Source organism: Quercus suber, unplaced genomic scaffold (assembly GCF_002906115.3).
Source record: "Quercus suber isolate HL8 unplaced genomic scaffold, Cork oak 2.0 scaffold_284, whole genome shotgun sequence".
Classification (NCBI taxonomy): Eukaryota; Viridiplantae; Streptophyta; class Magnoliopsida; order Fagales; family Fagaceae; genus Quercus; species Quercus suber.
In genome coordinates this window covers 343,880-355,823 of record NW_027069740.1, presented here as the reverse complement: position 1 = coordinate 355,823, position 11,944 = coordinate 343,880, and the positions used below count along the sequence as shown (strand labels likewise).

At 34.6% G+C, this 11,944-nt stretch overlaps 1 protein-coding gene, 1 long non-coding RNA gene and 2 other non-coding genes across 4 annotated transcripts; all 4 read left to right on the top strand.

The window, feature by feature from the left end:
- The first annotated feature begins 984 nt into the window (after positions 1-984).
- Positions 985-1,056, top strand: TRNAD-GUC (transfer RNA aspartic acid (anticodon GUC)). Its single transcript has one exon. It is a non-coding gene; the product is annotated as a tRNA-Asp (tRNA).
- A 64-nt stretch (positions 1,057-1,120) lies between these two features.
- On the top strand, positions 1,121-5,842 carry LOC112013838 (peptidyl-tRNA hydrolase, mitochondrial). Its single transcript, XM_024046221.2, has 8 exons — positions 1,121-1,553; positions 2,112-2,196; positions 2,873-2,940; positions 3,038-3,088; positions 3,205-3,278; positions 5,083-5,141; positions 5,249-5,325; positions 5,419-5,842. Exons 1-8 carry the CDS (start codon positions 1,221-1,223, stop codon positions 5,530-5,532), a joined length of 861 nt encoding a protein of 286 aa, XP_023901989.1. The 5' UTR covers positions 1,121-1,220; the 3' UTR covers positions 5,533-5,842.
- Positions 5,843-5,895: 53 nt separating this feature from the next.
- LOC136071085 (uncharacterized) lies at positions 5,896-7,131 on the top strand. Its single transcript, XR_010632394.1, has 3 exons — positions 5,896-6,781; positions 6,889-6,965; positions 7,059-7,131. It is a non-coding gene; the product is annotated as an uncharacterized LOC136071085 (long non-coding RNA).
- Positions 7,132-7,650: 519 nt separating this feature from the next.
- On the top strand, positions 7,651-7,722 carry TRNAP-UGG (transfer RNA proline (anticodon UGG)). The gene has a single exon. It is a non-coding gene; the product is annotated as a tRNA-Pro (tRNA).
- Positions 7,723-11,944: the final 4,222 nt, after the last annotated feature.

The window sequence follows — 11,944 nt, the reverse complement described above, 5'->3', positions numbered from 1 at the left end:
TACATTGTGGTATACAATGAGGTTTAATACCTTTTAAGTGTAATTGGAGTAGGTAACCATTGATCCTTCCACACATTTATCAACTGTCCATTCCCTATCCTCCGTACAGATACACAGCTCCACGCTCAATGAGCACTCTTGCTGCCAAAATACTCTTCCATGTCTCTCAAGATGTCCATACCCCATACGACATACAACCCAATTTGACACCATTCCATTTATTTTCATCACGTATGAGGGAATCAAAATGATGTTTTGAAAAAGACAGGAAAGATAAATCAACATCCTTTTTTTGAGAAACAAATCAACATCCTATTACCAAACAACACATAACTTTTCTATTTATTGTATTGTACATGTACAAGTTTGTTATTCTTTTTTTCAATTCTCATGACAGTTTTTCTTACCCCTAATACTAACAGACTTACACTCCTGCTACAACCCTTATATAAAACTAATGGGTTCTACTTAGTCATGATAAAAATAAAATAACCCAATACTTTGCGGAATCTAAGCCAGAAGCCTAATAGAATTCTTAAAAAAAAAAAAAAAAGTATATATATAAAATATAAACAAACATGCTTTGCTTTTAAGCACGCCTCCCATCAATTTTTTATTTTTTTTTGGGTGGTACTAGTGTCTTTCAATTTGAAAATTAGAGTTTCTGTTGAGTTTGAGTTAGATCTAAATATTCACAGGTATATTGTTATTTGTTATACTCTTAATACTTTAATTTTGATTTATTTTTTCTATGAAGTATTTATTTTGAAGAATCAAATTATATGTCTAAACTGTTTATATTTAGATTAATGGATATCTTGATTTGGCTATTCTTAACCATGAATTTATAATTCAAATTATGTGTATTTTTGAATTTACAATTACCATGCGAGGAGCTGAAAATAATCGAAAATAACTTAGGCTGAAAGTAAGCTATATTTGCAACGTAACATATTCTATAAGTGTAGAAAGAGAAGCCAACAAGTCGTTGTAGTATAGTGGTAAGTATTCCCGCCTGTCACGCGGGTGACCCGGGTTCGATCCCCGGCAACGGCGTCTCAATCTTTTTTTGCTTTTAAGTAAAAAACCTTTTTTGAACCACAACAAAACCAAAGAAGGGTTTCAAAAACATTCTCAATTCAAACGTCAATAAAACTAAAACCAAAACCCTCTCTCTCTCTCTCTCATCATCCTCTTCAACAATTTTAAGAAAAGGAAGTATGAGTTTTGGGTTCGGTGGTTGTTTCAGTAGTATATCATCAATCAGCACCACCACCACACGTTTTGTTCCTATTTGCTACCGTTGGTTTGGTTCTTTTAACCTTAACTGTAACAAAACCCTAATAACTCCTTTGTCTTTATCGAATTGGACTACTTCTTCTTCTTCTTCTTCTTCTTCAGCTTCAATGTCAATGTCAACGACATCGACAACCACCACAGCTTCTTCGCCCACTGAACGACCGGTCGTAGAGTCCCCAAAGCCCAAGCAGCAGCCCTGGCTCATTGTCGGCCTCGGTAACCCCGGCAAGAAGTTCCAATCCACTCGCCACAATGTCCGTACTCTCTCTCTCTCTCTCTCTCTCTCTCTCTCTCTCTGTGTTTTATTGAACTTTAAATTTAGTTGCAATGTTCTTTGTTGTGATCATATGATAATATGACAAGTAAATGGAATTTTAAGTTTAAATTACTATAAAGAGATTGGAGAGAAAGCGAAAAATGAGCTCTAGTTCAAATGGCACTTGTTATGTTCATAATAATCAATAATTGGGTGAAGAATGAGGTCGTGGGTGGTACGTGTGTAATTCACCAATAACTAGGGGAAAAAAATCCTAACTATAATGAGAGGGGTCCTTAGGATGGAATTCATAGTTTTAGCTGGTATCTTAAATTTTCGAACTTGGTTAAACGGGGTTGCCAGCATTCGAGTTATCACAAAAGTTTCTGATATGCGTGAGGTTGGGCACTAGTTTTGTTTACTTATTTATTAACAGAAAGCATTATTGGCAATTTTCATAACATGGTTCTTGATATATGGTGAAGTGAGCTAGAGCTATCTTAAGTACATTGGGTTCGTAGTGTATGGGGTTATAATAAGATAGGATTCTGTGCAGGTGGGCTTTGAGATGGTGGATGCTATAGCTGAAGCTGAAGGGATATCAATAAGCAGTGTTTCCTTCAAAGCTCTGTTAGGAAAAGGTTTGCCTTCTTTTTGAACTTTTTGGGTTAAGTGATTGCACATATAAAATCCATTAAACAGCCAATGATTGTGATGATGAATTTGGCTTTATTAATCGATAGGCAAGTTAACGCAGTGTGACAATTTGTGTATCTTACTACAATCATTCTTGTGATAATTGTGGTCTAGTTGTCATATTTCATGTTTGTGAGATGCTTGAAGGTGCTAGAAATATTCCTTTTTTTAATCATCATTCACATAATGTTCTCTATAGATGATAGAACCTTCCTTTTAGTATATATTTCTAGGAAGGGGGAAATGTTGGAAATAAACATTTGATGCAGGATTTAACTGGTTTCTGGTTCTTCTATCTTATGATTGCATTGCATCAGTTTGATATAACATGGGGATTAGATTAAGATTCCTACTTAACATTGTCTAGGTTTCTTTTAATTTTTATTTGATGATGAATCTTGTCTTATCAGAGATTCTAAATAGAACCAATCCTGTTTTGATTTCCCTCGATATCAGAGTTAACATGCTTAACATCCACTGCACAGGGTATACCACCTTAAGCCTTAGCAAATGATAGGTTTTAAGCAGTTCCTCATGATGTTTGTTGAGCAGAAATCAGTGGATTAAAAACTGGTTTGCTTATATATTTAGTGTTGAATTTAATACGGTTTGATATTTCAGGTTTTATTGGAGATGTTCCTGTTATGCTTGCTAAACCCCAAACTTTCATGAATGCAAGTGGTGAGTCTGTAAGTAAGCTATCTGAAAGATTTTTATATTTATTAATTATCAAGTTCTCTCCTCCAGTTATTTTCCTATGGTTTTGATGAGGATTGGTTGGTGAAGGTTGGGGCTATCGTTTCTTATTACAAAATTCCGTTAAAGCAAGTTCTCGTGGTAAACATCTTGTCTACTACATGCACTTTCTCACAACCTTTATTTTCTTGTAGATCTTCTTGAGTTCTGATTCACAATTTTTCTGTTCAATCTGAATTTCTGATTTTCTTCTACAGATTTTTGATGACTTAGATTTGCCATTTGCAAAATTGCGGCTATTGCCAAAAGGTGGACATGGAGGACATAACGGGTGATTTTTTTTTTTTTTGATAAGAATGGGTGATTGTTATGCCACTATAGTGTTATATTTCTGCTGATACATAATCTTTCATGGATATAATTCAGCATCTTATAGAAAAGATAGTTACCATTCTTGAATATAGTTCTTTAGAGTTTGCACTTTTATTTGAATAAACTCTACTTTATACCCTTTTATGTTTGGGTTAGTTTTCAATTTTTGTTTATGTTTAAAATTTTTCAATTCTCATCCCTAATGTTTGACACTTTCAATGTTATCTTTTTGTCTATTACTGTGATTAATGTGGCAGTTAAATGCCATATAAGCATGCAATCCTTATAATGTGTGACAATTGGTTCAATTAAAAATATAAAATATGTCATGTCAGTTAAAAAATACAAGTCATCAAATATTAAATCTCTCAATTCCTTCGAAAAGAAGCCAATGACCTCTAGGTCAAATGACATTTCCTTGTGTTTCCAATGAAGACATTTAGAGTTCAAATTCCTTCTCCCCCCCCTTAAAAATGTGTCAAAAATATTCTTCAAAAAGACAAAAGAAAAAAAAAGGTTCTCATCTCAAAGTAAACCTAATTGCAGCTTCTCTTTTGCCTCACCACAACCACCTATGTGCATCAAAGCCACTCTCAATCTCACTTGCCTTGACCTTACACCATTAACCATCTTGTTACTTTACTATCCCAGTAAATCAACCTCCAATTGTTGTTACTTAACTAAGTCAAATTTCTTAACCAAAATTTAAAAGCCCACACACACCAGATTCTCACTACTAATATCTCACCTAATCCCAAAATCTCTCTCTCCCTATTTCCACTCAAAAATCTATTCAGTCCCCCATTAAAACCAAAATTTGGGTGGGTTTTTCGTGACAGGTTTGGCAACTCATGGTGGTTTTGTTGGCCATGATGACTGGGGCACAGCTGGTCATGGTGAAAAAAAGGCGGGTTTTTTGGGGGGGGTGGGGGGGGGGGGGGGTTTTTCCCCTGACGTGGTTTAATAAAACTATATTGTTTTGAGCTTGGTTGCCATTTGACAGCCCCGTCCTTCATGGAAATGGACTGAATGACAACATTGAAAACAATGAAAAATATTATGGATGAAACTGAATTGAACATAAAGGACTGAAATGACAACTAACCCAAATATAGGGTGTGTAAAGTGAACTTTAGTCTTTTTATTGCACACAGTCTCAGGCTTTTTGTCAAAAGATAGACCTTTTGTATCACCTGAAGACCAAGGTTACTGTGCACATAATTCTAGGATTCTGTCTCCTCTTGGACAGTAAAGATGTGAAAAATTCTCCATTGTCCCAACCACAATCCTCCCCGTACTGGAAGCAGCTTGTGGCAGCGCAGCCGGGGGTGGGGGCAAAAAGAGGTTTTGGGTCCAAAAGATTGAACATGTCTATTAAGGTTAAGATTTTCATTACAAGTAATATTAGGACAATCAAATTGATTGATGTTTTACTTAATCATTAGGATTCCTAGAAAAGAAGGCGCTTTGTAATAAAATATATTAAAATGAAAACAAAAGAAGAGTAAATAAAATCTCCTATTCTACACCTGAGCCTTGAGGCCACTAACCCACTGGGATGACTCAGACACCAGGGTGTCAAACACGACAATTCCCAATTTTTTGGACTCAGGACACTGTTAAAATATATCTATCCTTTTGTGTTTTAGTATCTGTTTTACTTCATGAATGGCTGCTTGTAAGGATAGTTTTACATCTCAACATCCCCACCCAAAAAAAAAAGGCTATTAAAATTAATTCTTATTAATTGCTTTCCCTTGCAGGATGAGGAGTGTCATTGATCACTTCAAAGGGAACCGTGATTTTCCTCGTTTAAGAATTGGTATGCGCTTAAAAGCACTAAGATAATTGCCATTTTGTGTGTGTGTGTGTGTGTTGCTAAAAATCTTTTTATAACCAATTTTTCATTAAATTGGTAACTTTTACTAGGTATTGGAAGGCCTCCTGGGAAGATGGATTCCATCAACTATGTTCTCCGCCCCTTCAGTAAACAAGAACGTGAAGAGGTATGTAGAAAGTTTTTCATGGACTTGTAGTGGAGAAAAACATGCAAAATACATTTTGGATTCTAATTATTCAATAAAAAAATGTATTTTCAGTTAAATTTTACATTTCAAGATGGGCTGGGAGCAGTTCGAATCCTTTTGCTGGAGGGATTTAATAAAAGTGCCACATTTGTTAACAGTGCCAAACCCTTGGAACAACTGGGTTAACCTTCGGCATAAGTCAATGAATTTTTGGTGATCATAGACAGGTGGGTCCTATTCATGAAGAAGAATGTGCATCTCAGTAGCTGAACATTGCTTTTATGATTTTCCAGATGAAGTAACTATTAGTAGACATTATTTCCAAGCTACCTTGGGAAAAAGGAAATATGGAAGGCACCATGGTGGGTCAGAGACATCCATTCTTTGAAAGAAAGTTATAGCAATAATTTTATTAGGAATATTATGCTTTGTTCTTAACAAGGACATTGTAATATTTTTCATTAGAAATCCAATGGTTTTATACACGTTTTATTTATTTTTTTTATTTTTTGGGGGGGGGNGGGGGGGAAGAAAGTGGGGTGAGCTATATAGATTTTTTTCCCCTGACGTGGTTTAATAAAACTATATTGTTTTGAGCTTGGTTGCCATTTGACAGCCCCGTCCTTCATGGAAATGGACTGAATGACAACATTGAAAACAATGAAAAATATTATGGATGAAACTGAATTGAACATAAAGGACTGAAATGACAACTAACCCAAATATAGGGTGTGTAAAGTGAACTTTAGTCTTTTTATTGCACACAGTCTCAGGCTTTTTGTCAAAAGATAGACCTTTTGTATCACCTGAAGACCAAGGTTACTGTGCACATAATTCTAGGATTCTGTCTCCTCTTGGACAGTAAAGATGTGAAAAATTCTCCATTGTCCCAACCACAATCCTCCCCGTACTGGAAGCAGCTTGTGGCAGCGCAGCCGGGGGTGGGGGCAAAAAGAGGTTTTGGGTCCAAAAGATTGAACATGTCTATTAAGGTTAAGATTTTCATTACAAGTAATATTAGGACAATCAAATTGATTGATGTTTTACTTAATCATTAGGATTCCTAGAAAAGAAGGCGCTTTGTAATAAAATATATTAAAATGAAAACAAAAGAAGAGTAAATAAAATCTCCTATTCTACACCTGAGCCTTGAGGCCACTAACCCACTGGGATGACTCAGACACCAGGGTGTCAAACACGACAATTCCCAATTTTTTGGACTCAGGACACTGTTAAAATATATCTATCCTTTTGTGTTTTAGTATCTGTTTTACTTCATGAATGGCTGCTTGTAAGGATAGTTTTACATCTCAACATCCCCACCCAAAAAAAAAAGGCTATTAAAATTAATTCTTATTAATTGCTTTCCCTTGCAGGATGAGGAGTGTCATTGATCACTTCAAAGGGAACCGTGATTTTCCTCGTTTAAGAATTGGTATGCGCTTAAAAGCACTAAGATAATTGCCATTTTGTGTGTGTGTGTGTGTGTTGCTAAAAATCTTTTTATAACCAATTTTTCATTAAATTGGTAACTTTTACTAGGTATTGGAAGGCCTCCTGGGAAGATGGATTCCATCAACTATGTTCTCCGCCCCTTCAGTAAACAAGAACGTGAAGAGGTATGTAGAAAGTTTTTCATGGACTTGTAGTGGAGAAAAACATGCAAAATACATTTTGGATTCTAATTATTCAATAAAAAAATGTATTTTCAGTTAAATTTTACATTTCAAGATGGGCTGGGAGCAGTTCGAATCCTTTTGCTGGAGGGATTTAATAAAAGTGCCATTTATTTTTTGGGGGGGGGGGGTGTTGTGTGTTAATAGGATGGTTCTTTCTAACATTTTTTTTTATTCTATAAAATTGAGAGTAATATTATGTGGCTCAATTAAATGCATGGCAATGCCTATGATCTAGAGAACATCTTGTTGCAATTTCTTGCACCTCATCTAAATGCTCCATCTTCTGGTCTCATAACAAGTTTGTAATATTAGTTTTGCTGATTCAGGAGGGCCAACCAGTCTTTCCAAGCTATTTTCATCCAAAATATGACAAATTAATCCCTTCTTATTGTCAGCATTAAGTTCTTTCTTTTCATTTGTTTTAACTTTTAACCTTTTTTGTGCATGATTAATAAGTTTAATTTTTTGGTGGTTAAGGCTGCCTATCTACTTCTTCCAAACCTTGTAGAAACGAAAGATTTGTGTTCGAGTATTAACCTTCACTTATCAGTTTTTATGTGGTAGAATCTATATAAGGTCCTATATTATCGTTATTGATATCCTTTGCGGCTTATTGAAGCAGAGTGGGCATTTGGTCTAGTGGTATGATTCTTGCTTTGGGTGCAAGAGGTCCCGAGTTCGATTCTCGGAATGCCCCCTTTTCTCTTTTTCTTTTTCTTTTTTTTTTTCCGTTTTTTTAAAGTACACTTTCTCTTTGCCAAGTGTTGAAATTTATATTTTTGTTTTTATCCTTTTTTTTAAGTCCACTTTCTCTTTGCCTTGAAGAGTGTTGAAATTTATATTTTTGTTAATTCAGATGCTTCTGGGTCGTACTAATGTAATGTACGCTCTTAGCCGCTACTCTAGCCTCTTCGACTTGTTAGTTCTTAATGCAGTTTACTTTTAACCAAAAAAAAAAAAAAGTCTTCCTCTCTTTTTTTGGTCAAAAAGTTGCCGTTTAATCTATTTGTTGGATCCGATACTTATTGATTCGGTCAGACTGTTGATCTTTTAATATCAAATAGTCAAAATGTAGATTGGTAAGTGAAGGGACGATATTGAATATGGCACAAAAAGTCCACTATCTGTTTGCTTTAGAAAGTCGTCATTTTTATTTTGGTAAAAAAGTATTCATTTTTTATTCACTAAAAAGATTTTTTTCCCCCCAATTTACTGTATAACAGTATAAGTTAATTCTGAAACTAATATTGGCTAAGTCAGAATGTTGGTTTTTAGCGTAGGTGAAGTAGAATCCTAGATTTCTTATTTGAGAATAAGAAATTTTATCAATTAAAATAACTAGAAATTTTTCTTTTTTTTTATATTAGTTATCAAAAGTTAGAACTTTGATGAGTGGATCGACGAAAATAAATATGGCACAATGAACGAAAACTAAAAATAGGACAATATTCTAATAAATTTGTATATGCAAGTAGGTACATTTAGTATCAATCTAACGAATTTGTTTAACCCGAAAGGTTGGTATAGTGGTTCTCAATACCTCATGAAATATGTGTTGGCAGGTCGTTTTTCGATGCGCAGCCACATGTTGTCTACTGGAGGGATGCCTTTGCTAGACCCGTGGTGAGTATGGGGAGTCCGGAACTCAACATTGGGCCATATAGTCCAATGGCTTCCGAGGTATTTTTAAGCCTACAAAATGAGTAAAGTCCAAAGTCTAAGAATCATGATAATTGTTAAAATAATAAATAATGTGTTTGATATAATAGCTTTAATTAATAGTTGTAATATTAGTTGAAATAAAGTAATATGTATTTAAAGGTGAAATAATCAGGTATTCAATAATGTAAATTTAGAGATATAGAAACTTGGTGACTTATCTTTATATGGTTTGTAGCTCCAGCTGTATAGCATAGGTGAATTGATAGCGTTCCAGCAGAATGACTCCAGCGGTGAAGAAGCATGTCATGATAACTTCGAGATTGAAAGGGAAAAAATGGATGCAACTGAAGGGAGAGAATGTCCAGCTGTGTGTAGAGACTGGTTAAATTTGCCCCGTTTATCATGCACTTAAATGAATTTACCCTTGATAATGCTTTTTAAGTTATAATGAAGCTATGAATAGTATTTCGTTCCATGGGAAGGGCTTTTGTAAGATAGTTTTGTGCCTTCCATAAGAATGGCTTTTGTAAGAAGTATTTGTGCCTTCTAGGAGAAGGGCTTTAGTATGAGTGTTTGATATTACTTGAGAAGTATGGAGATAGTAGAGGATATAGATGTTTTGTGGGATGTGTAAACACTGCATTTTGTACCCTTTACAACTCGGACTCTCGTTCCCCAATGATGCGCAAACTCTAAGACCCAAGGCTAGTTTAGAGCCGAATCAGATATCAAATTGACTTGAGAAGTGTTAAAATGGAAAATGTAACTTTTTAAATGACCAAAAATCTATTTTTGGAAGTAAGTGACCAAAGTGACCCTCGGCCCACGTACGTGGGCAGCGGCCTACGTACGTGGGCCAAAGCATACGTACACAAGCATATTCTTGCTTATGTAGCTAGGGTTTCAGAAAAATGGAAAATGCAAGTTTTCTGTTATAATGGCTGAGGTTTGGAATGAATCTCACATCATCTAAGAGTTATCCCAAACCTCATTTTTTCTACTATAAAAAGTCTTACATGATACATTTTCAAAACACACAAAAATCCCATAGGAAAAACCTAAAATTCACTAGAAAATAGTGAATCAAAAAGGAGTTTTTTACAAACACCCTCAAGTCAATTTTATTTGATTGAGACCTTTTATGGCTCTAATCCTTTTAGTTTAACGTTGCTAATCACTTGTTTAATGACTTGCCATAGATTTGACTAAGGTGAACGGTCAAAATCAAAGCTTGGGAACTCCTTTTTGAGGTATCAAGCTTCAACCTTTCTTTTCTCTTTTTAGTCTTTCTTTTGCTATTTAATCTGTTTTTCTTGTTTTGTTTATGTTATAACATGTTTGCTTAGTTTTGTCTTATGCTTGTTTGATGTTTATAAGCATGCTAGGTTGTTAGAATTAGTGTTTTCCTTTCTGCTCTATCTTTCTACTTGTCTGTTTCTGGGTTAGGGTTTTTAACAAGTCCCATGCACACATGCCATAAGCATGCGTAGACAGGCTAAATCTTACGTACGTAGGTCTCTAGTTGCATACGCAGGTACTTATCCAGACACCCTAATTCAGATTCCTTATGTTGTTTAGTTTATTTGATTCACATGTTTTGCCTCTATTTAAACCATTTTCATATGTATATACGTATTTGAGTCTCTGGCTCACATGCTTTATTTGTTGGTATCTCTCATATGCTAGATTAGGGTTTATCTTCTTGTTTCTTAATCTTAATGCGATGGACATGCATTCACATGCCCATTCATGATGCCATAGGTGCTGAGATGCTGTAAGGTAAATAAGATAAGTCATGCATTCACATGAACATGCATGTTGATTATTTAATCCTCCCTTGATATATGTGTATGGAGTTGATGCCTTGTTTTGATTTATGATATGATTTGCTTTGCTGCCTGCCATGTTTGGGTTGCTACCTTGTCTTAAGATGTATGATAGGGTTTCACATGCTAAGGTTTCTCATATGTGTTTGGCTCTTTATTTCTTTATGGATTGATATGTGTTTCGGGATGAATGATGCCATGTTGTATCTTAGATGCATGCTAGTGTATAATGCTGGGATTTGTGCCCTAGAATCCTATTGTATAATGCTATGTATTACATTATGTATGACATGATGTATGACTTAATATTGCAATTAATAAAGTTGTTTTATTATTATCTGAAATAATGGTAACATGAATGTTTGGACATTATCATATAGTCCATAAGATGCATAGTATGTGATTTATGTGATTTAGTTACAGAAGATATAAGTCACAAGTTTTTTGTAAACTCAGAATTTGGTTCGTAATCGGTAATGAAATTGGGCATTTCATCTGCGAAGACTATAACATATCAACTAAGATGATTTGTCTTGGTCATGGAAGTGGTGACTTCTAGTTGATATGTTGATATGTTTTAAGAGTTAAAACATATTGAACTGGATCGCTGTGAGATTTATTTTTCTCCTAATGACTGTCAATTAAATAATAAATCTCACGACTTTCATTTGCATGAACTCTTAATCTTGAGAAAATAATGGACCTGATCATGAAGTGTAGGTTACTTTGATATATCAGGAGTGAGATCTAAAGTAACGGTCAAAACCTCAATATGTTGGGCAACCACATTTAGTGTTGATGGAACATATATTCTCAAGATGAAATTCATAGTCTCTTAACGGAGATACAAAATATTCCCTTGAGATAAGTTTAATGGTTTTGTCATTCAGAGAGTTAGGCCTAACCACTTTAGTAAGACTAAAGTATATATTTATGAAATTGGATTTCATAAATATATGATGAATAACTTAAAATGATTAAACCGGGTACTCAAGGATTAAGATGTAGTAATTCACAAAGTGGAAGTCTTCATTCATTACTTTGTGTTACTACGAATATTTTATGAAGGGGTTGCTTGTACAATAAAGTCTTGGGATATAATTTATTAATAAGACCTAGAGTGCAATTATATTTATATAGTGGTATTAAATATAATTAATGGTAACTTTGAACTTGTCAATAGTTGATAGAAAAGTCCAAGGCCCATTGGAGCTAGAGCCTTATTTATTCCCTTTTGGTCCCATTCCAAGCCACATACTAAAGCCCAATTGGGAAGACCCAAAAGGCTAGCCCAATTAGATAATCAGATATATAGAGAGAAACATACAGATTTTGATATGAATAATAATCTAAAATAATTGGTATGTATGTGAGTGTTGGACACTCTTCAATTCTCTCTAGAACAAACTCGTATCTCTAATTGAGAGACCA

What these genes read in the sequence shown, in the direction of transcription:
- LOC112013838 (XM_024046221.2), top strand. Translation starts at nt 1,221, where the DNA reads ATGAGTTTTGGGTTCGGTGGTTGTTTCAGTAGTATATCATCAATCAGC. An exon ending in TCCAATCCACTCGCCACAAT is followed by an intron (nt 1,554 to 2,111) that starts GTCCGTACTCTC and finishes GATTCTGTGCAG; the next exon opens with GTGGGCTTTGAGATGGTGGA. An exon ending in TGAATGCAAGTGGTGAGTCT is followed by an intron (nt 2,941 to 3,037) that starts GTAAGTAAGCTA and finishes TGGTTGGTGAAG; the next exon opens with GTTGGGGCTATCGTTTCTTA.